At 38.5% G+C, this 20945-nt stretch overlaps 1 protein-coding gene across 1 annotated transcript in view; it reads left to right on the plus strand.

Annotated features, from left to right (window-relative positions):
• The first annotated feature begins 1452 nt into the window (after positions 1 to 1452).
• HCRTR2 (hypocretin receptor 2) overlaps positions 1453 to 20945 on the plus strand; it is a 124183-nt gene continuing 104690 nt past the window's right edge. The window contains exon 1 of the mRNA XM_060110286.1: positions 1453 to 1675. Within this exon, the coding sequence (XP_059966269.1) occupies positions 1453 to 1675 (223 nt within the window). The remainder of the gene's footprint in view (positions 1676 to 20945) is intronic.

Here is a 20945-nt window from a genome sequence, read left to right on the forward strand (position 1 = left end):
ATGTAGCACCAAGATGCAAACTAGGAATTGGGGCTAAAAGACTGAGAAAGACAGATGTCAGTTTAAGACCTTATTTTAATGTAAAGAGGAGTTTTCTAACCTCTAGAGAAGTCCCATGATGGTGGAGGGAGTGAATTGTGGTCACATCCAAACTAGGTGCAAACACAAACTAGGTGCAAACTAGGTGCAAACACATTAACAATATTATCAGAAGGCTTCTAATATTAAGCTGAAGTTTAGGCTAGATGATTCCAAGGCCCTTCCCATGTCCAGGATTGTAATCAATCAAATACAATGCTCCTATCATGGTAATTGAAAGTGAAAGGATCATGAACTCACACTCTAACAAATCCCAGAATGCTATCCTTAGAGACAAAATCAATCCATGAGAGAATAGCAGGTGACATCAGTCCTGAGTCAATGAGAAGAAAGACCAGCATGGTGTGGGCTTCCCCAGAGAGAGCCCCTCAGTTTGTGTACATCCTACTGAGAATCTGTTTAATGCTGTGGGGTATGTCAGTGCCGCCTCTGCTGGACAACATTAACTATGATCACGTTTTTTACCCTTAGTGTCCTTCAAGGATTTGCTGCTGTATTTCACATGACACTTGCTGTTGCAAATACAAATTCCAGCCATATGTGTATATATATATATATATATATATATATATATATATATATATATATAATCTCCTTCTCCAGTTTGGAAAGAGGGGTGGAGAAGAGGAGGAGATGCCTTAAAGATTCAGCAAGTACTAGCTAAGTTAAGTTGGCAAAGCCAAGCAAATATTAAATGACTTGCCTGAAATGACTTTTGCATCGTCCTGCGTAAGGAACACAGTAGCCTCTCATTACTTTCTATTTACCTGTCCCAGACAAAAGCATCCGTGAATCCTATATTAATCCTATGTTGCGAGGCTTGCCATGTCCACAGACCTACACAAGTCTGTGTTTACAGACAATGCACTTGAGAAATGCAGGAACAAAAAAGAAGTAGAAAAGAGGGAGATGGAACCCACGGAGAAATAGGATAATATCATTTTCACGACTTTTTTTTTTCTTTTTTTTTTTGCTTCAGCCCCAGCTCTCCCGGGCGCGGGAGGAAGCTGTGGGCTGCGAACTCCGCGTTGGAATGAGGAGTCATTGAGCCGGAGCCGAGGTAGCAGCTTCCCCTCCTGGTGTCCCTGCTGCAGCCTCCGGTGCCCGGTCCCTGGATGCTCAGCCTCCTCCTCGCCTCCCGGTGCAACATCGCCTGCAGACACAACCCCGCCGGCGGACGAGTTGCCCGGCGGGCGGGAGACTCGGAGGCATTGGCTCCGTAACTTTTCACGTCATTTTCTGCTCCTGAGCCCCTGGTCGCCTGTCCGCGCCTCTCACGCCGCAGACCGCGGCGCCCATGGGGCAGGGGCCGAGCCGCTTGCAGCACTGAGCCGACCCGGACAGGAGCCCGTGATGTCCGGCACCAAACTGGAGGACTCCCCCCCTTGTCGCAACTGGTCATCTGCTCCGGAGCTGAATGCAACTCAAGAGCCCTTTTTAAACCCCACCGACTATGACGACGAGGAATTCCTGCGGTACCTGTGGAGGGAATACCTCCACCCCAAAGAATACGAGTGGGTCCTGATCGCTGGCTACATCATCGTGTTCGTGGTGGCTCTCATCGGGAACGTCCTGGGTGAGTGTCCGCCGGGCAGCCCCAGGTAGGGGCTACCAAGTCCTCGCGTCCCTGGTTGCCAAGACCCCTCCTCCCCCCAGGGACGCACACAAAGAGGTGGCTGCTTTCGGGGTGGGGTTATATTAAAAAAAAGAAAAAAAAAAGTTTTCTGGTTTTACGAACCAGGACTGAGCCCTGGAATGGTGATCCCTTTTTCTGCAGGGAGCCGCGGGGAGCCGCATTGCCTTTGGGAGCACCAAGGTTCCAAGCGCGGGGAAAGGGACAGAGGCAGGGTTCTCCAGGTGGATTTGCTGGAGTGTGGGGGAATTAGTCATCCTTTTGTGTAACGTGGACGAGTGTTTCGGGGGTGGGGAGAGGTTAGGCTGGCAGGATGAGAAGCTGTGCCCCTTCGGAGCAAGCTCTCCTGGGCTGTGGAAGTCACAAAGGATTTGTGAGCCGGGTACAGTGCCTTTTGGCGAGGGGTTGAGGCTGTGTCCAGAGGCGGTAAAGAAAGGGCAGGAAGTGGGAGCAGAGGCAAAGCAGGGAGGTGCACTCATGCAGGGAAGCTGAATTAAACAAGAGCCAAGCCGGGAGCGAGCAAGGAGGAGGGGCCTCTGAGAAAAGTACCAAGGAGATCGCAATCATTCATCCCTCCATCCATTCATTCATTTATCCACTGTACCCATGTATTTTCCAGAGCATGCTTGTTTCCAGGCTCGGGAAATATTTGCAGCTGATTTCTTTTTTTACAAAGACCAGACTAAGCTCTGTGCTAGGTTCTCACTATTTGTCCCTGTCTAGGCTGGTATGCCAGCATAAATTTCCTCTCCCACTCCCCACCTCTGCACAATTTCTGAGGGTTGAAGAAGCGGTGCCATGGCTAGATGGTGGCTGTGGTGATGGAGTTTATTTGGGCAGCTGGGAAATCGACTTAAAAAAAAAATAACAGGGGCTTTGGAAGGGAGGGACGATTGAACATAAATTGTGAATGGAAGGAGCATGCACCTTGATGAATGGAGAGTAGCAGGCGTTTAAATGCAGAGGGCAGCATGGAGGGAATCTCTGTGGAAAATGACAGGAGGTGGGGGGAGGGTAGGAGAAGATGCTCTTGATTTTCAGTTACAAAAGGGGGAGAAGATGAGTGAGGTGGAATAGGCTGAGAGGTGTTGAAGTCCAAAGTAGAGACTTTGTAGCTGCAGTGGAGGATGATAAGAGACTTATCAGGCTCTCAGCACTAGCCTGATTTTTACCTTCTCTCCCCAAATGTGTCAGTCTGGGTAAGAAGCATTCAGAGTAGTCCCTCACCAGTTCAGGCGGCAGAATAGTTGGTAGTATGTGACTGAAAGGCATTCCTGAGAGAGCTGGTAGAATATTATTTGACAAGAAAGATAAGAATCCTCTGAGAACTTTAGTTGGCTCTGTCTATATAGTTTTTTCAGGCTATTTTAATTTTGCTGCTGTTTTTTAAAGGCAAACATAAAAGAAATGTTTTGATGAGGCAGACAAGGTGAAAGGTGGAAATACACATGGTTAGGACCAGTTGTAAGGATAAGTCTGTTAATCATAATGCTTTTCTTGTTTCCCTTCTTCTTGTCATCTATGCTTAGAGTTACAATAATTAAGATACATGGCTACCAGCATAGCAACATTTCACTGCATTATGCTAATACTTAATGATAAGTGAATAATCAAAATTGAACATCTATGAATACCTACTCTGTGCCAGATTCCTTCTCATACACTCTCTCACTTAACCTCAGAGTAACCCACATTTGACAGAAGAAGCAAGACTTAGAGAAATGAAATGACTTATTAAGGAACATCATTCAGATTCAGTTCCACTTCTTCTGACCTCAGGTCCAGAATTCTTCACTGATATTCCACTCTAGATTTAGAAAGCATATAGAGAATTAATTATTTGCTCCCAGTGTCTGCAAGCCTATTAAATGTATTTCCTTTTCTCCCTTGCATCTATGCCCACTATTAATAAGTTACCATGAGGGGTTAATGATCCTGTGATTCTCTCCAAAAAAAAAAAAAAAAAAAACCCACTGAGGGAAGAACGTTATTGCATTGCAGTAAAAGTTTGACGTGTTATTCAGGAATAGCTACAAATCATAATTATTTTCCTTCCCTAATTGTATTTTAGGCTTAACCTCTGTGATAAAATTTGCTCCTTTTTGCTGTTATTTTATTCTGGCTTGCACAGACCTGTGATGCATGGTCTTCATATCCTAATTGCATAGTTTAGGGGTGCATGTTTGCTAGCCTGAGGAGTGTTTTAGTCTCAGGAAAGAAACATCTCTAGAGTAAATGTCTCATAATGTCAAGTGAGAGAGCACTGTCCATAGCCACAAGTGCTGAAGTGTCCAATTTTATTCAGCTTAAAAAAAAAAAAGATATACTCAAAGCTCTTTGTTTTCATGAAACTGACAGCTGTTTTCCTCAGAACTGAATGACACTGAAATCCTCTCTGGCTGAACTGAAACCCATATTCTTTATGGACATATTCCCTGAAAGTTGATGAGGTTTAAGTTTGACATTTGAACAAATAAGCAGTGTCATTACTCACAGACAACTTCCTGCTCTTTTAAGTCACTGTCAAATTTGCAAAACAGATTAGATGGAGAATCACTTTTTTTTTTGCCCCCCGGTATGTCATTTTATGCAGAGAATGGCAGGACAAGAAATCACATTATTCATGCAAGATAAAAGAGTCAACATTGGGTATGAAGCAGCGGATGTAATCACTGACCCTTCAGGTCCGCTTACCACTTGTACTTTCATGTAACTGACTACTTGGAATATCTCAACCTTCTTGAACTTACAAATATAGAGTAATCAGTTAGAAGTCATTACTCCCACAATGTCCTTTTGTGAGCAGAATGACAAGGTCTTGATCATACCCACCTATTTTTCTGCTCTCCATGGTGCCTCTCTCATTATATACCCTCCCCATTATCAGATGATTCTTTCCCAAGCTAGAAAGCAGTTTATTGGGAAAAATGTTGACAAAAGTCATTCAAAATAAGGCAAAGAATTGCTCTACATGCAATTTCATGATTATATGCATCCTAATAAAAACATATACATGTCTAATTATAGAATTTTAAATCCTAGGAAGGAAGATGGGACAGGTTCTTTCTGGAAGCAGTGTTTTTCCAATATCTTCAAAATTATGTCACATATAGCATATTCCTAAGGATGTCTTGTACTTTAGCCAAGTAGATGCATTCAGTTATTTGACCAGTACATTTTGAGCAATGTTATGTTTTTAAAGTTAATGTTTGTAGGGGGAAAGTGTTCTTGGGGACACTCAAGGGAATATGTTTGATGTCATTCCTACTATTCCTTGAGTAGAAACTGGATGGAGAGATGGGTTCTAGACAGCTCAAGCATTAAATATCTGGAGGAAATGAGCAATTCTCTGCTGCTCTTACTTCCACATTCAAATATATGATTTTCACCTGGAATGCTTCTATCTTCCCTGTTGTCATCTTCATACGAAAAAATGAGAACAGTCAACAAATAACATCAGTCCAGCTGTGCTTCTCACTTCTTATGTGGCATTAGCAAGTTAACAAACTCTCTGAGCCTGTTTTTTCCAACTGAGAGTTATGGTTAATAATGCTTGTCTTGACTCACAGACACAGAGAATAGACTTGTGGTTGCCAAGGGGGAGATGTGGTGGGGGAGGGATGGATTATTGGGAGTTTGGGGTTAGCAGATGCAAACTATTATATAGAGAATGGATGGACAACAAGTCCTACCATACAGCACATGGAACTATATTCAATATCTTGTGATAAATCATAGTGGAAAAGAATATGAAAAAGAACATCTATATGTCTATAACTGAATCACTTTGCTGTACAACAGAAATAAATACAACATTGTAAATCAACTATACTTGAATCAAATAAATTGAAAAAATAAAAAAATAAAGCCTGCCTTATAGAAATCCTGAGGATATATGTATGAGCATCCTCTACAGAGATATTTAGAGGGGTATACACAAATATATATATATATATTTTTTCTTTTCTTGACACAGTAGACATTAAATGCCAATTTCTATCCCTTCATTCCCAGTATTGAAATCTCTTCTTGGTGTGGTTGGTAGCCATCCTGTTCCTCCATGGCAAGTCTGTAGCTCTGTAGCTCTTTATGGCCTCTACTCTGGCATTTTTCTCAGTTGAGTGTTTTCATAAAAGCTGTTAGTGACATGGTGTTGGTGCCTGTTACTCTTCTTTTCCATACCAGCTCCACCCTCCCACCCCAATCAGATGTTTAGTGCATCATACTGACTACTTAACATTGCCTTCCCACCTCTATGTGAAAGTCATTCCTAACCATCATGAGGATCTTCTCTCTTTTTCTCAGTTTACATTTGCCTGCTCTAGGTTCCATTAACTCAAGAGTTTCTGAAATGTTAGCTGGCCAGTCTATCACTACTGATGTTTTAAACAGCACACCCGTACACACACACTGAGATAATATGTTGATTTAACTCAGTTAAAGCACACTGCCCATTAATAAATGTATCTAATAAGAGTTAAACTAAACTGGGTAGGTGGGATAGGGGGAATACCTGTAATAGGGTTGCTTCTTACAGAGCTAATCGTATGCCCCAGACATGACAATGGCAGGGTTGCAAGTTCCCGCTGCTCCTAAGTCTGAGAACTTTCTTCTCTACTTGTCCCAAAGCCCATCTCAGCTCTATGGGTCTTTTAAAACCCACCTTTTCATACACAGGAAGCAGAAAGAGGTTAGAGATAATACATTACTGATCTCTGCCAAGACCCGATAGAAGTCATGAACAGTAACCGTAAAAGGTAAGATTAGCCACTAAGCTTTAAACATGTATGATTTTAGTTACAGAATGCAAAGCAGGCTTACCTGAATAAGAGTTAAACTGACACCTCCATATTTTTAACAAATCATAGCCATTTAGTTTTACCGGGTAAAATAAATCATGTTTCCGACTTGAACAGAATCTCAGTGATAACTTTTTAAATGGCTCTCTCATAGATAACAGCAACATTTACCATGAGAAGACAATAATGAAATATGTGCTACTGATAATTTAAATTGAATGGGTTTTTTTCTATATTTGAAAAAAATGAGGAAAGTGAAATAAATGAAAATGTTACCAATGTATAAGACAGGCTAAATCTAACATACAAATACATGAAGTTATTAAAATTTTTCTTGATTTTATTAGGGCATACATATGTGTTTTATATGTTTACGTGAATTTTTATTAATTTGTATTTCAGAAGGTATTTGCAAATCATCACATACTACAGTTACGTTAGCATTACGAAGTCCCTGAATTCTTACTCAGCTCCTCAGATTTCAGGAGCATCCACCACTGGTGTTATTTCACTGGGGAGAGACGACCTTTCCATCCTTCTTCTTGCAGAATTCTGACATAACCCCCAACCTTAGGGATGCTGGCTCTATTGAATAACGTCTCACTGGTGAGGTCCAGTTAATGACATGTGATGGGTGAAACAAAGGGTAGTTATTCATCTCCAACTCCTCTTTTTGCTGCAAAGGAAAATGAAGAATATTTATGGAGTACTATATGCCAGATCTTGGAAGCTACGTTCCACAATGAATATATATATTTCCTTGATGCCTCATGACATAACAAGGAGATTAATAGCTTTGATTTACAAATGAGAAACATGAAATTCAAAAAGCTATTTTAACTAGTTCCAAAGTTTAGTCAGACTGTAAATATCAGCATTAGGTTTCTAATACAGATTTATCTGGTTCCATGGTCCACCTGTGTCATCCTGACTCTGTCCCATGCTTCTAACCCTGACCAAGAAAAAGGAAAAAAAAAGAGAGAATGGGAATGTTACTGAGGTGTGCCCTCCAGACGATCTATGGAGCTGTGCTGGCCAGTTGCCATGCTATTCCTCTGATAGACTATAGTCCTTCAGCTTGGAGGATGAGCTCATTTGATAAGTTAATCAAGGTCAGGCTAGGGTTACATTACAAGAGAAAATTTCAAGGTAAAAATAGGTGTTGCCAAAAAGGCTTTTTCCTGTTCGGGGGGGTGACTCTCTGGATAAATGTTAGATAATTGTGGCCAATTTTGTTACTGAAGGTGCTGTCTTTAGAGACCATTACAGACTGAGGACCTAAACATTTACTATCTCAGATAATCTAAAGATTGTTTTGTTCCTCCTTTGGCTTTCAAATCTACTCACACATTTCTTTTTTTCTTTCTCTGATGGAATTAATGTTAACTTTTAAAAAAAATCATAAGTTTCTATTGATTTGACTTCATAGGTCAATCTTTATATCACATAATACAGCTCCTGGAGCATAATAGTATTTTATATGTCCAAAGAGGCATTACCCATAACACCATAAATGAAATGAACTTTAGACGCTGACAGTGGAACACTTTGAGAGGCTATTGGATGAAATACATGACATATATGACCAGTCTTTTGGAGAGCTGACTCTTAGGACTGCATTTATTCATTTCATCTTTGTTCCCAATGAGAGATCATCTCTTGACCAAGTAAACGGGTTGGAGATATATATATATATACATATATACATATATATATATATATATATATATATATACATACCATTTTTTTTTCCATTTGAACTGTTTCCCCATAAACAAAAAATCAAAACTATTCAGAATAAATATGTACTCTATTCTTGAAAATATTTTTGGATTATTATCATTGAGTCTTTTCCAGTAATTTGCTTTCAGTATCACATACATATGAACAATGTTTAATGTTTACATATTATTTTACTCTTCAGAAGACATTGTTACATACATTACCTCATTTATTATTCAGAACAATCTAATGAGGTAGGTTGTATTTAGTGTAAAAATTTATGTGCCTGAAATGATTTGAAATCAATTTAAAAGAAAAGTTTGACTACATAGAAATATCCAGCGATTGTGTGTCTGCTTTGGAAAACCTTACGAGTGTCCTGTATTCCAAGAAGTCAGGATAAAAATACTAACTCCTTGTCTGACCTTCGGCTACAATGTCTTTGGTACCTGATTTTGTCAACATTCTGAGTACAGATGCACACTAACCAGATTTACAAAATTGGAACATAAGTAAATAAATAAATAAATAAATCCAATGTTTTAATTTAAAATAAGAAGTTAATTCTTTTTTTTTTTTGATGTCTTATCTTTTTTCTTCATCTTTATTAGAGTTTAATTGCTTTACAATGTTGTGTTAGTTTCTGCTGTACAACAAAGTGAATCAGCTATATGTATACATATACACCCATATCCCCTCCTTCTTAAGTCTCCCTCCCTCCCACCCTCTCCATCCCACCCTCTAGGTCATCACAAAGCATCAAAATGGTCTCCCTGTGGTATGCAGGAGCTTCCCACTAGCCATCTATTTTACATTTGGTAGTGTATATATGTCAGTGCTCTCTCTCACTTCGTCCCAGCTTCCCTTTCCTTGCCCTATATTCTCAAGTCCGTTCTCTATGTCTGTGTCTTTATTCCTGCCCTGCCACTAGGTTCATCAGTACTGTTTTTTTAGACTCCATATACATGCATTAGCATACACTATTTGTTTTTCTCTTTCTGACTTACTTCACTCTGTATGACAGACTTTAGGTCCATACACCTCATTACAAAGAACTCAATTTCTTTCCATTTTATGGCAGAGTAATATTCCATTGTATATATGTGCCACATCTTCTTTATCCATTTATCTGTCGATGGACACTTAGGTCACTTCCATGTCCTGGTATTGTAAATAGTCCTGCAATGAACAGTGTGGTACATTACTCTTTTCGAATTATGGTTTTCTCAGGGTATATGTCCAGTAGTGGGATTGTTGGGTTGTATGGTAGTTCTATTTTTAGTTTTTTTAGGAACCTCCATTCTGTTCTCCATAGTGGTTGTATCCATTTACATTCTGACCAAAAGTACAAGAGGGTTCCCTTTTCTCCACACTCTCTCCAGCATTTATTGTTCTAGATTTTTTAAATGATGGCCATTCTGACTGGTGTGAGGTGATACCTCATTGTGGTTTTGATTTGCATTTCTCTAATGATTAGTGATGTTGAGCATCTTTACATGTGTTTGTTGGCCATCTGTATGTCTTCCTTCGAAAAATGTCTATTTAGGTCTCCCACCCATTTTTGGATTGGGCTGGTTTTTTTTGACATTGAGCTGCATGAGCTGCTTCTATATTTTGGAGATTAATCCTTTGTTACTTGCTTCATTTGCAAATATTTTCTCCCATTCTGAGGGTTATCTTTTTGTCTGATTTATGGTTTGCTTTACTATGCAAGAGCTTTTAAGTTTCATTAGGTCCCATTTGTTTATTGTTGTTTTTATTTTCATTTCTCTAGGAGGTGAGTCAAAAAGGATCTTGCTGTGATTTATGTCAAAGACTGTTCTTCCTATGTTTTCCTCTAAGAGTTTTATAGTGTCTGGCCTTACAATTAGGTCTTTAATCCATTCTGAGTTTATTTTTGTGTATGGTGTTAAGGTGTGTTCTAATTTCATTCTTTAACATGTATCTATCCATGTTTCCCAACACCACTTATTGAAGATGCTCTTTTTCCTCCATTGTATATTCTTGCCTCCTCTGTCAAAGATAAGGTGACCATATGTGTGTGGGTTTATCTCTGTCCTTTCTATCCTGTTCCATTTGTGTATATTTCTGTTTTTGTGCTAGTAAAATACTGTCTTGGTTACTGTAGCTTTGTAGTGTAGTCTGAAGTCCAGGAGCCTGATTCTTCCAGCTCCGTTTTTCTTTCTCAAGATTGCTTTGACTATTTAGGGTTCTTTGGGTTTCCATGCAAATTGTGAAATTTTTTGTTCTAGTTCTGTGAAAAATGCCATTGGTAATTTGATAGGGATTGCATTGAATCTGTAGATTGCTTTGGGTAGTGTAATCATTTTTGCAATGTTGATTCTTCCAATCCAAGAAAATGGTATGTCTCCACTTGTTTGTATTGCTTTTATTTCTTTCATCAGTGTCTTATAGTTTTCTGCATAGAGGCCTTTCACCTCCTTAGATAGGTTTATTCCTAAGAATTTTACTCTTTTTGTTGCAACGTTAAATGGGAGTGTTTCCTTAATTTCACTTTCAGATTTTTGTTGTTAGAGTATAAGAATGTCAGAGATTTTGTATCCTGCTATTCTACCAAATTCACTGATTAGCTCTAGTTGTTTTCTGTTGGCAACTTTAGGAATTTCTCTGTATAGTATCATGTCATCTGCAAACAGTGACAGTTTTACTTCTTCTTTTCCAATTTCACTTCCTTTTATTTCTTTTTCTTCTTTGATTGCTGTGGCTAAAACTTCCAAAACTATGTTGAATAACAGTGGTGAGAGTGGGCAACCTTGTCTTGTTCCTGATCTTAGAGGAAATGGTTTCAGTTTTTAACCTTTGAGAATGATGTTGGCTCTGGGTTTGTCATATATGGCCTTTATTATGTTGATATAGGTTCCCTGTATGTGCACTTTCTGGAGAGTTTTTATCATAAATCAGTGTTCAATTTTGTCAAAAGCTTTTTCTACATCTATTGAGATGATCATATGCTTTTTATTCTTCAACTTGTCAATCTGGTGTATCACATTGATTGATATGTGTATACTGAAGAATCCTTGCATTCCTGGGATAAACTACACTTGATCGTGGGGTATGATATTTTTAATGTGCTGTTGGATTCTGTTTGCTAGTATTTTGTTGAGGATTTTTGCATCTATGTTCATCAGTGATAATGGCTTGTAATTTTCTTTTTTTGTGGTACCTTTGTCTGGTTTTGGTATCAGGGTGATGGTGGTCCCATAGAATGAGTGGGAGTGTTCCTCCCTCTGATATACTTTGGAAGAGTTTGAGAAGAATGCGTGTTAACTCTTCTCTAAATATTTGATAGAATTCTCCTGTGAAGGCATATGATCCTGGGCTTTTGTTTTTTGGAAGATTTTTAATCACAGTTTCAATTTCAGTGCTTGTGATTGGTCTGTTTATATTTTCTATTTCTTCATGGTTCAGTCCTGGAAGGTTGTGCATTTCTAAGAATGTTTCCATTTCTTCCAGGTTGCTCATTTATTGTCATATAGTTTCTTGTAGTAGTGTCTCATGATTCTTTGTATTTCTGCAGTGTCAGTTATTACTTCTCCTTTTTCCTTTCTAATTCTCTTGAGTTGAGTCTTTTCCCTTTTTTTCCTGATGAGTCTGGTTAATGGTTTATCATTTTTGTTTATCTCCTCAAAGAACCAGATTTTAGTTTTATTGATCTTTTCTATTGTTTCATTCATTTCTTTTTCATTTATTTCTTATCTTATCTTTATGATTTTCTTCCTTCTGTTAACTTTGTGGTTTTTTTGTTCTTCTTTCTCTAATTGCTTTAGGTATAAGGTTAGGTTGTTTATTTGAGATTTTTATTGTTTCTTGAGGTAGGATTGTATTGCTATAAAGTTCCCTATTAGAACTGCTTTTGCTGCATCCCATAGGTTTTGGGCTGTCATGTTTTCATTGTCATTTGTTTCTAGGTATTTTTTGATTTCCTCTTTGATTTCTTCAGTGACCTCTTGGTTGTTTAGTAGCATATTGTTTAGCCTCCATGTGTTTGTATTTTTTACAGATTTTTTTTTCCTGTATTTGATATCTAGTCTCACAGTGTGGTCAGAAAAGATGCTTGATATGATTTCAATTTTCTTAAATTTACTGCAGCTTGATTTGTGACCCAAGACGTGATCTATCCTGGAGAATGTTTCATGTGCACTTGAGAAGATAGAGTATTCTGCTGTTTTTGGATGGAATGTCCTATAAATATCAATTAAGTCAATTTGGTGTAATGTGTCATTTAAAGCTTGTGTTTCCTTATTTATTTTCATTTTGGTTGATCTGTCCATTAGTGAAATTGGGGGGTTAAAGTCCCTTACTATTATTGTGTTATTGTCGCTATATCATTTTATGGCTATTAGCATTTGCCTTATGTATTGAGGTGCTCCTTTGTTGGGTGCATAAGCATTTACAATTGTTATATCTTCTTCTTGGGTTGAACCCTTGATCATTATGGAGTGTCCTTCCTTGTCTTTTGTATTAGTCTTTATTTTGAAGTTGTTTTTGTCTGATATGAGTCTTGCTACTCCAGCTTTCTTTTCATTTTCATTTGCATGGAATATATTTTTCCATCCCCTCACTTTCAGCCTGTATGTGACCCTAGGTCTGAAGTGGGTCTTTTGTTGACAGCATATAAACAGGTCTTGTTTTTGTGTCCATTTAGCCAGTCTGTGTCCTTTGGTTGGGATATTTAGTCCATTTTTATTTAAGGTAATTATTGATATGTATGTTCCTGTTACCATTTTCTTAATTGTTTTGGGTTCATTTTTGTAGGTCTTTTCCTTCTCTTGTGTTTCTGCCTAGAGAAGTTCCTTTAGCATTTGTTATAAAGTTGCTTTGGTGGTGCTGAATCATTTTTACTTTTGCTTGTCTGTAAAGCTTTTGATTTCTCCATCAAATCTGAATGTGATCCTTGCTGGTAGAGTAAACTTGGTTGTAGGTTTTTCCCTTTCATCACTTTAAATATATCTTGCCACTCTCTTCTGGCTTGTAGAGCTTCTGCTGAAAGATCAGCTGTTAACCTTATGGGGATTCCCTTGTATGTTATTTGTTGCTTTTCCCTTGCTGCTTTTAATATTTTTTCTTTCTGTTTAATTTTTGTTAGTTTGATTAATATGTGTCTCGCCGTGTTTCTTCTTGGATTTATCCTGTATGGGACTCTGTGCTTCCTGGACTCAATTGACTATTTCCTTTCCCATGTTGGGGAAGTTTTCAACTATAATCTCTTCAAATATTTTTTCAGACCCTTTTGTTTTTTCTTCTTCTTCTGGGGCTCCTATAATTCAAAAGTTGGTGCACTTAATATTATCCCAGAGGTCTCTGAGATTGTCCTCCATTTTTTTTCTTTATTCTGCTCTGTGGTGGTTACTTCCACTATTCTATCTTCCAGCTCACTTATGTGTTTTTCTGCCTCAGTTTTTCTGCTATTAATTCCTTCTAGAGTATTTTTAATTTCAGTTATTGTGCTTTTTATTACTGTTTGTTTGCTCTTTATTTCTTCTAGGTCCTTGTTAAAAATTTCTGGTATTTTCTCTATCTTGTTTCTAAGATCTTGAATCATCTTTACTATCACTATTTTGAATTCATTTTCAAGTAGCTTGTCTATTTCCTCTTTATTTATTTGTTCTTGTGGGGTTTTTGTTTTGCTCCTTTGCCTGCAAGATATTTCTACCTCTTTTCATTTTGTCTAATTTACAGTATTTGTGTTCCTTTTGCTTCTGTTTTCTGCCCCTGTTGGTGAAGTCAGTCCAGTGGTTTGTATAGGCTTCCTGATGTGATGGACTGGTGCCTGCATTTTGGTGGGTGGAGCTGAGTCTTTTCCCTCTGATGAGCAGGACCATGTCAAATGGTGTGTTCTGGGATGTCTGTGAGTTTAGTATGACCTTAGTTAGACTGTGTGCTGATGGGTGGGTTTGTGTTCCTCTCTTGCTTGTTGTTTGGTGAGGGTTGTCCAGCTCTGGAAGCTGCTGGAAGTTGGGTGGAGCCGGGTCTTGGATTCAGATAGAGGTCTCTGTGAGAGCTCTCAGAGATTAATCTTCCTTGTGGTTGGGAATTCTTTAGTGGTCCAGCATCCTGGACTTTGTGTTCCCACCCCAGAGCCTCATGCCTAACTTCTGGTCGAGGAACTAAGACCCTGCAATAAAGGGGATTAAAAAAAAGAAAGAAAGAATGAATGAATGAAAAGAATAAGAAAACCTCAGACAAATGGTAAAAAGTAAAATCAAGCAAACAAAAATAGAAACAAGGAAACACACACACAAAAGAAACAAAAACAGAACCAAATAAATAAAAAAGAAAGTATAACCCAAGGATGAAATCAAACAATTAAAAAGAAAACTGACAGGGCTTCCCTGGTGGTACAGTGGTTGAGAGTCCACCTGCCGTTGCAGGGGACATAGGTTTGTACCCTGATCTGGGAAGATCCCACATGCCGTGGAGCAGCTGGTTCCGTGAGCCATGGCTGTTGAGCCTGCACGTCTGGAGCCTGTGCTCCGCAATGGGAGAGGTCACAGCAGTGAGAGGCCCACATACTGCAAAGAAAGAAAAAAAAAGAAAACTGACAAAAACACAATACTAAAAAAAAAAAACCAAAACAGTGTCAACTGAAGAAGGAAGCAAAGAAACAAAACCCCAAAAAAATGGTAAGAAGAAAAAAGAGAAAGGGGAAAGAAGACAGAACAACAGAAAAGCAACATAAAAATAGAAACATAGAAACATAGAAATAAATAGAAAATACATTAAAGAAAAAAAAAACAAAAAAGACAAACAAAACCCCAGAGAAAGGTAAAAACAGAATCAAACAAACAAAAACACAATCAAGGAAACACACACACATGCAAAAGAAACAAAAGCAGAACCAAATAAATCAAAAACAAGAGAACAACCAGACAAATAGGAGAACTCAAAAGCAAAATCAAACAATTAGGATCAAAAGTAACAAAAACACAAACTTAAAATCAAAACCAAAGCAGTGTGCCAACTAAAGCATAAAGCAAGGAAACAGATAAAACCTAGAAAAATGATTTTAAAAATAATAAAATAAAACAAAAAGGGGAAAAACACAGGACAGCAGAAAAGTAAAGTAGAAATGGAAATATAAAAAATAAAAAATATATTAAAGAAGAAGAAAAAATAAGGGAAAAGAACACAGAACAGAAAAGCAAAGTAAAAATAGAAGTATATATAAACAAAAAATATGTTATAGAACACAAAGACCCAAAAGACTAAATTAAAAAAAAAATACTGAAACAAAACCCAACAAACAGACAATAAACGAAAGGGAAAAAAACAAACAAAAAAGGCGAGAACCAACAATAGAATGAATCAAAACATAAAATTAATAATAATAATTATGTTTCCCTGGGATCTCAGCTGAAAGTGTCCTTGCACATGCCGTGAGCCACAGCCCACATCCACCTCCCTGGGCTGGTTTCTGGACCTTCTGTGTGCCCTGTGGGGATGACTCAGACTCTTATCTGGCCCAACTGATGCATGTGCTGCCCCCAAAGTCCACAGCTGTCAGAGCTAGAACATTTTCATTTGTGGGAACACTCATTGTCTACTAAGATATTCCATATATGCAGGGCCTACCTAGCTGATTGCAGGGATTTAATCTGCAGCTTGTGCTGCCAACAGAAAGGTTTTTAATCTTCTTCCTTAGTTGCCCCATCCCTGGGATTCAGCTTTGGTTTTATCCCCACCTCTGCTTGTGGTCTACTCACAGGAGTCTGGTCCTGAGGATGCCTTGTAGCTTGTGGGTCTGCCCCAGTGAGGACCAGGTGCTGAGGTCGTATGACTACTTGGACGGTGGGAGCCCCAGCAGTGCCAAATGCGCAGGGATCTGGTGGCCACGGATGCAAGAGATATGGCCCTAGAAAGGGCCTTTTCTGGCACCCAGTGTAAGGCGCATGAGGGCTGGCCCTCACCAGGTTTTTTCTGACACCCATCAGCAGGCTTGTGAGGGCCAGCCCTGAGAGGACTTCTTTAATTGTCTGTCATCAGGCACTGGTGTGTGGGGAGAGAGAGACCACAATAGTGGCTCCTTCCCTTGTGTGTGACTCAGCAGTAGCACCTGCTTCCATGGCAGACATGGAAGTCTTCCTCTGTAGGCATTCCCTGCTGCAGATTTCCTCCCTCCCATCCCCTCAGTCCGTGTCCCCACAACCAACAGCAGTTTTCGCTCCTGGCCTATTCTCCAATCCCCACACTCCAGCTCCCAGCCCCCTTGCGTAACTGTGAACACACATTCCAATCCAGGGCACAGAAAGCCGCAGTACAGACCGTCTGTGTATTTCTCACTCCCATCTGCCACCGATTGGCTGCTTCACCCTCTTCTGACAGCCTCAAATGCTTCCCTTCTGTCCCATTCGATTTCCCCATCAGAGAGGGAGTTTCCCCGAATTTGAGAATCTCTCCTCTGCTTTAGCTCCCCTGCCCTGTCCTGTCCCGCTTCCTTTCCTCCTCCTTCTCCCTTCTTTTTTCCATCTTACCCATTTATGCAGGCATCTTTATAGTCCTTTCCAGTGTCCAAGGTCTTCAGCTTGTTTTCAGCTGGTCTTCTGTGAGAATTGTTGCATCTATAGATGTATTCCTGATGCATCCATGGAGAGAGATGAAACCCATGTCCTCATACTCCTCCACCATCTTGAATCCCCCAAGAAGTTAATCTTAAAAGTGATAGAATAATTGAAGCTCTTTCAATCTTCATTGTCTCTTTCTGTAGACATAACTACGTGAAGAGCTTTATTGGTCTGAAAAGGTAAGCTGTGCCATAGTGGCAAATAAACCCTAAATGTTCATTTGCTTGGCATCACAGAAGTTTATTTCTTGTCTATTTGACATCTAATTGACATCTAATGTGGGTTGGAGAGTCTGTTGTGTCTCAAGGTCCAGATGTCCTTTCTGTTCATGGACCACCTCAACATGCAGCCTCTGTGAAACAAACATCCACGATGGGTCTCAGTGTCCCCCACCACCTGGTATTCACACCCTATTTAGTTCCTTTCCATATCATGCCAGAAGTGGTCTATAGCAGCATACAGTAGCATTTAGCAGAAGTGATAGTATGTCACTTTCAAAATTATATTATAAAAGGTTACAGCTTCTGCCTTCAGTTCCCACTCTCTTGCTCTTGGATTTCTTGCTCTGGAGAAAGTAAGCTTCCTTCTTGAGAGCAACCCACATGTTGAGGAATTAAAATATCCAACATACCACCATAGAGGAAATGTAGCCTGCTAACAACCACATGTATGATCTTAGAAGCAAATCCTTTGGCCAGAAAGAGTCTTGAGATGATGTCAACAGCACCCTCCCCTGCCCCCACCAGCTTGACTTAATGACAGGCTCTGAGACAGAATTATCTAGTTAAGTTTCTCAGAGATTCCTGAGCCTTTAGAAGTGATGAGATAAATATTTGTTGTTTTAATTTTTTTCAATTTGGGGATAAGTCATTTTACAGCCTCTAACATTTTCATGGCTAGAGAGGAGTGAACTGGGAAATATATACTTGTTTTTAACTACCTTTGCCAAAAAGCAACAAGTCTGTCATGCCCATAATCATTTGACCAAAATCAATCTCATTGTATCAACTTAACTACAAGTGGGGTTGGAAAGTATAAGGGAACACTGTCTCTGTCACAGGAATCAGACAATAGTTAAAAGTATTTTAAAAATCTCAGAACAAGGGAATTTAGAGGAATCAAGCATTTAATGGTATAAGACTAAGATAATTTGATAGATATTTCCATTTCACATTTTGGATCTCTGCCAATAGAAGTAACTTATAATATTGGGAGAGTTTGTGCCAATTACTGGAATAAGAATCCAGGGTACAAAGATAATAGAAACCAAGGAACCTATACTTTATGTGAAGAGACAAACATAACAGATAATTTCAATATAATGTGTCAAGTACTCTGATAGATGAGTTACAGGATGTAGTGGAAGCATATAAGGACACTTAGTTCCATTGGGGGGATTAGAGAGAGATTCAGGAGAAGATGACTCCTAAACGGAGTTTTAATGCATGAATGCAAGTCACACAGGTGAGGAAAATAGAGCAAGGTGTTCTAGGCAGAGGAAACAACAAGAGCAAAATCAAAGAGGCGTGAAATAGCATAGGCCATGCAGAGAATGTTAAGCAATTGGGTAAGTGCAGAAGAGGACAGTCTAGGGATGGAGCTGGGGCATTAGATAGGGTCTCAGCTGGCTCTGATACTGCAGCTGAAAGGGAGCCCTTCTAAGACTTTAAGGAGAGTTCTGTCATTGGAAGACTCAGGAAGGTTTTCACACTGGAGTTTGTGCCCTGTTTGGGGCTCACTTAATCAAGTCTACTTTAATGAAAAAAATTGATAAGAAAAGGCAATCAAAATTATTCTAGGAGGCTTTCCACGGGCTGCATGAGGGAGAAAAGGAGAAAGTGAGAAAATGAAAACAAAGAAATAAAGAAAAGAAGTGAAAGAAAGAAGATTAAAATATAGGAAAAAATTACTGTGTTTGCTTTGCTGAATATTTAAATTTGAGAATAAATTTCTTTTTTAAATATTTTTTCATATTTCTTTTCTGAAAGATGCACCTAGTCTCACGTGTCATAGCTCTATTAATATTTTTCAATATTCTATACAGTTTTTCACTAAAATTGTTTTTGTATTAACTTATTTTTGGGGTTTCAATGGGTCACTATGCTCCTAGTCATCCATCACTTGAAACTAGATCATACTTTGGCCTCACACTAAAACCCAAAAAGATGACAAATTTGAGATCTTATGGAAATTTTTTCATATTTTTTTCATATTTTTTTTCATATTTTCCAACTAAATCCCCAAATTTCTACTCCAGATTTCCTGCAAGCTTCTAAATATGCTCATTTGAAAATTTATTTTATATGACAGTTTTATCATTCCAATAATAATTAAAGGTATTACTTACATTGACCCCAGGTCAGCCTTTAGGGAATTACCATAAGTGTGTCTCTGCTAGTTGACATGGTAATGCATCAAAATTTCTAAAACTGTGGTTACTTTAAAAACTTTTGTTTGCTATTCCTAACTCACAAGGGGAATACAGCACTGATGGAAAATTGTAATATCCTTTTCTAGATTTTCAGTGAGTTTTTATTCCTACTCGGTGACACTAAGATGAATTTATAAAGCACATGGTTTACAACCATGTGGTTGAGTTTATTATTATAAAATCATAATTGGGGTCAGAAAACCACTGTCTATAGTAATCTTTTTCATAAATTCAGAATAAATTTGATGAGTCATATACTTTGGTAGAGAACCATATTGCTTATAAATACCATTTTGAAGCCAACTTGTCTTTCTTAAAATGTGCATATTGTGTTAATCTTTCTGGGACAGAAGTAGAGAGATGTTGTTAAGTGCTTATGAAGCCATTTTGTCATTGGGTGAAACTGAGTCAACATTTCATTGTAAAAAAAGAGCTAAAACTTAATCTCTCCAATTAGAATACTTAATACAAAAGTTCCCCAAGTTTAGAAAGCTGAAAAACAAATACATTAGCAGATCTCACCAGCTGGTGCAGGAAAAGAACTTCATAATTGTTGGGACATTTATGTGCTGGGGCTTGATTTATATTTCAGCCACAGGGAAGCCTAGAAAGCTTTGTTCTTTGAAATCATCAGAGATGGTGATGGTGACTCATAGATTCCTGAAAGTCAATAAGATTATCCTAGTTCATAAATTTATGTGTTTTTCTTCCCCAGGCATATTGAACATTGCAATTGGTCACTGACAGGAAGCCAAACTATCTCAGTGGAAAAGGGGAAAATAAGAATTTAAGAAGTTAAAAACACATAAATAAAAACATGTGCACACTCATGCACACACACATTTTGGAGATTGCATTACATGAATAATATGATTTTAATGCACATCAGATTTTCAAGCAGGATTAAGAAGCTACCTTCCAAACTTTAAAAATGCCAAAAAAAAAAAAAAAAAAAAAAAACTGGATATAAGGCCTTGACTTTCCCAAAGTCAAGAGATATTTTCAACTATTCCTTGGGTGAATGAACTAGACTTTAGGAAAGCCAAAATGTTAAATACATTAGAGATAAGGATGTCCTTGAACTAACATTCATGTAAGAAGCAGCACCCCTTAGGTGATTGATCTTTGTAGCAAAATCTATATTCTTTGAACAGACTGAATATATTCCTGCTTTAGCATCTTCACACTCTCTAATCCCCTCTGGCCCTCTCCTGGCTGGTTCCTGCTCAGCTCACATTGTCACACATTCAGAAACAGTCTCTGAGGAGGCCAGTCTGAATCTCTACCCCCTATGTTAGCAGCCCATTTTGTTCCTGTCATAGAACTTATTACTATTAGAAATGATATTGTTGGTTTGTTTTTTTAATTTTACTGCTGTCTCCTTTAAGTAACATATAAGTTCCAAGACAGTAGTTCCTTTATTTATTTTTTGTTGTTATTTTTGCAGGTGCATCCTCAGCTTCTAGAACAGTGCCGGGCATACAGCAATGTTTTGCTACTAAATGAATTAAAGTGTTAGATTTCCACCAGGAGGAATACTTTAGATATAAGCACATTTTTAAAATTAGGCATTGCAGGCTTTAAATTTCTTCTATATAAAATCTTAAAATAAAACCTCAGGGCCTCCCTGGTGGCACAAGTGGTTGAGAGTCCGCCTGCCGATGCAGGGGATACGGGTT

The sequence above is a fragment of the Mesoplodon densirostris genome, chromosome 10, assembly GCF_025265405.1.
Source record: "Mesoplodon densirostris isolate mMesDen1 chromosome 10, mMesDen1 primary haplotype, whole genome shotgun sequence".
Classification (NCBI taxonomy): domain Eukaryota; kingdom Metazoa; phylum Chordata; class Mammalia; order Artiodactyla; family Ziphiidae; genus Mesoplodon; species Mesoplodon densirostris.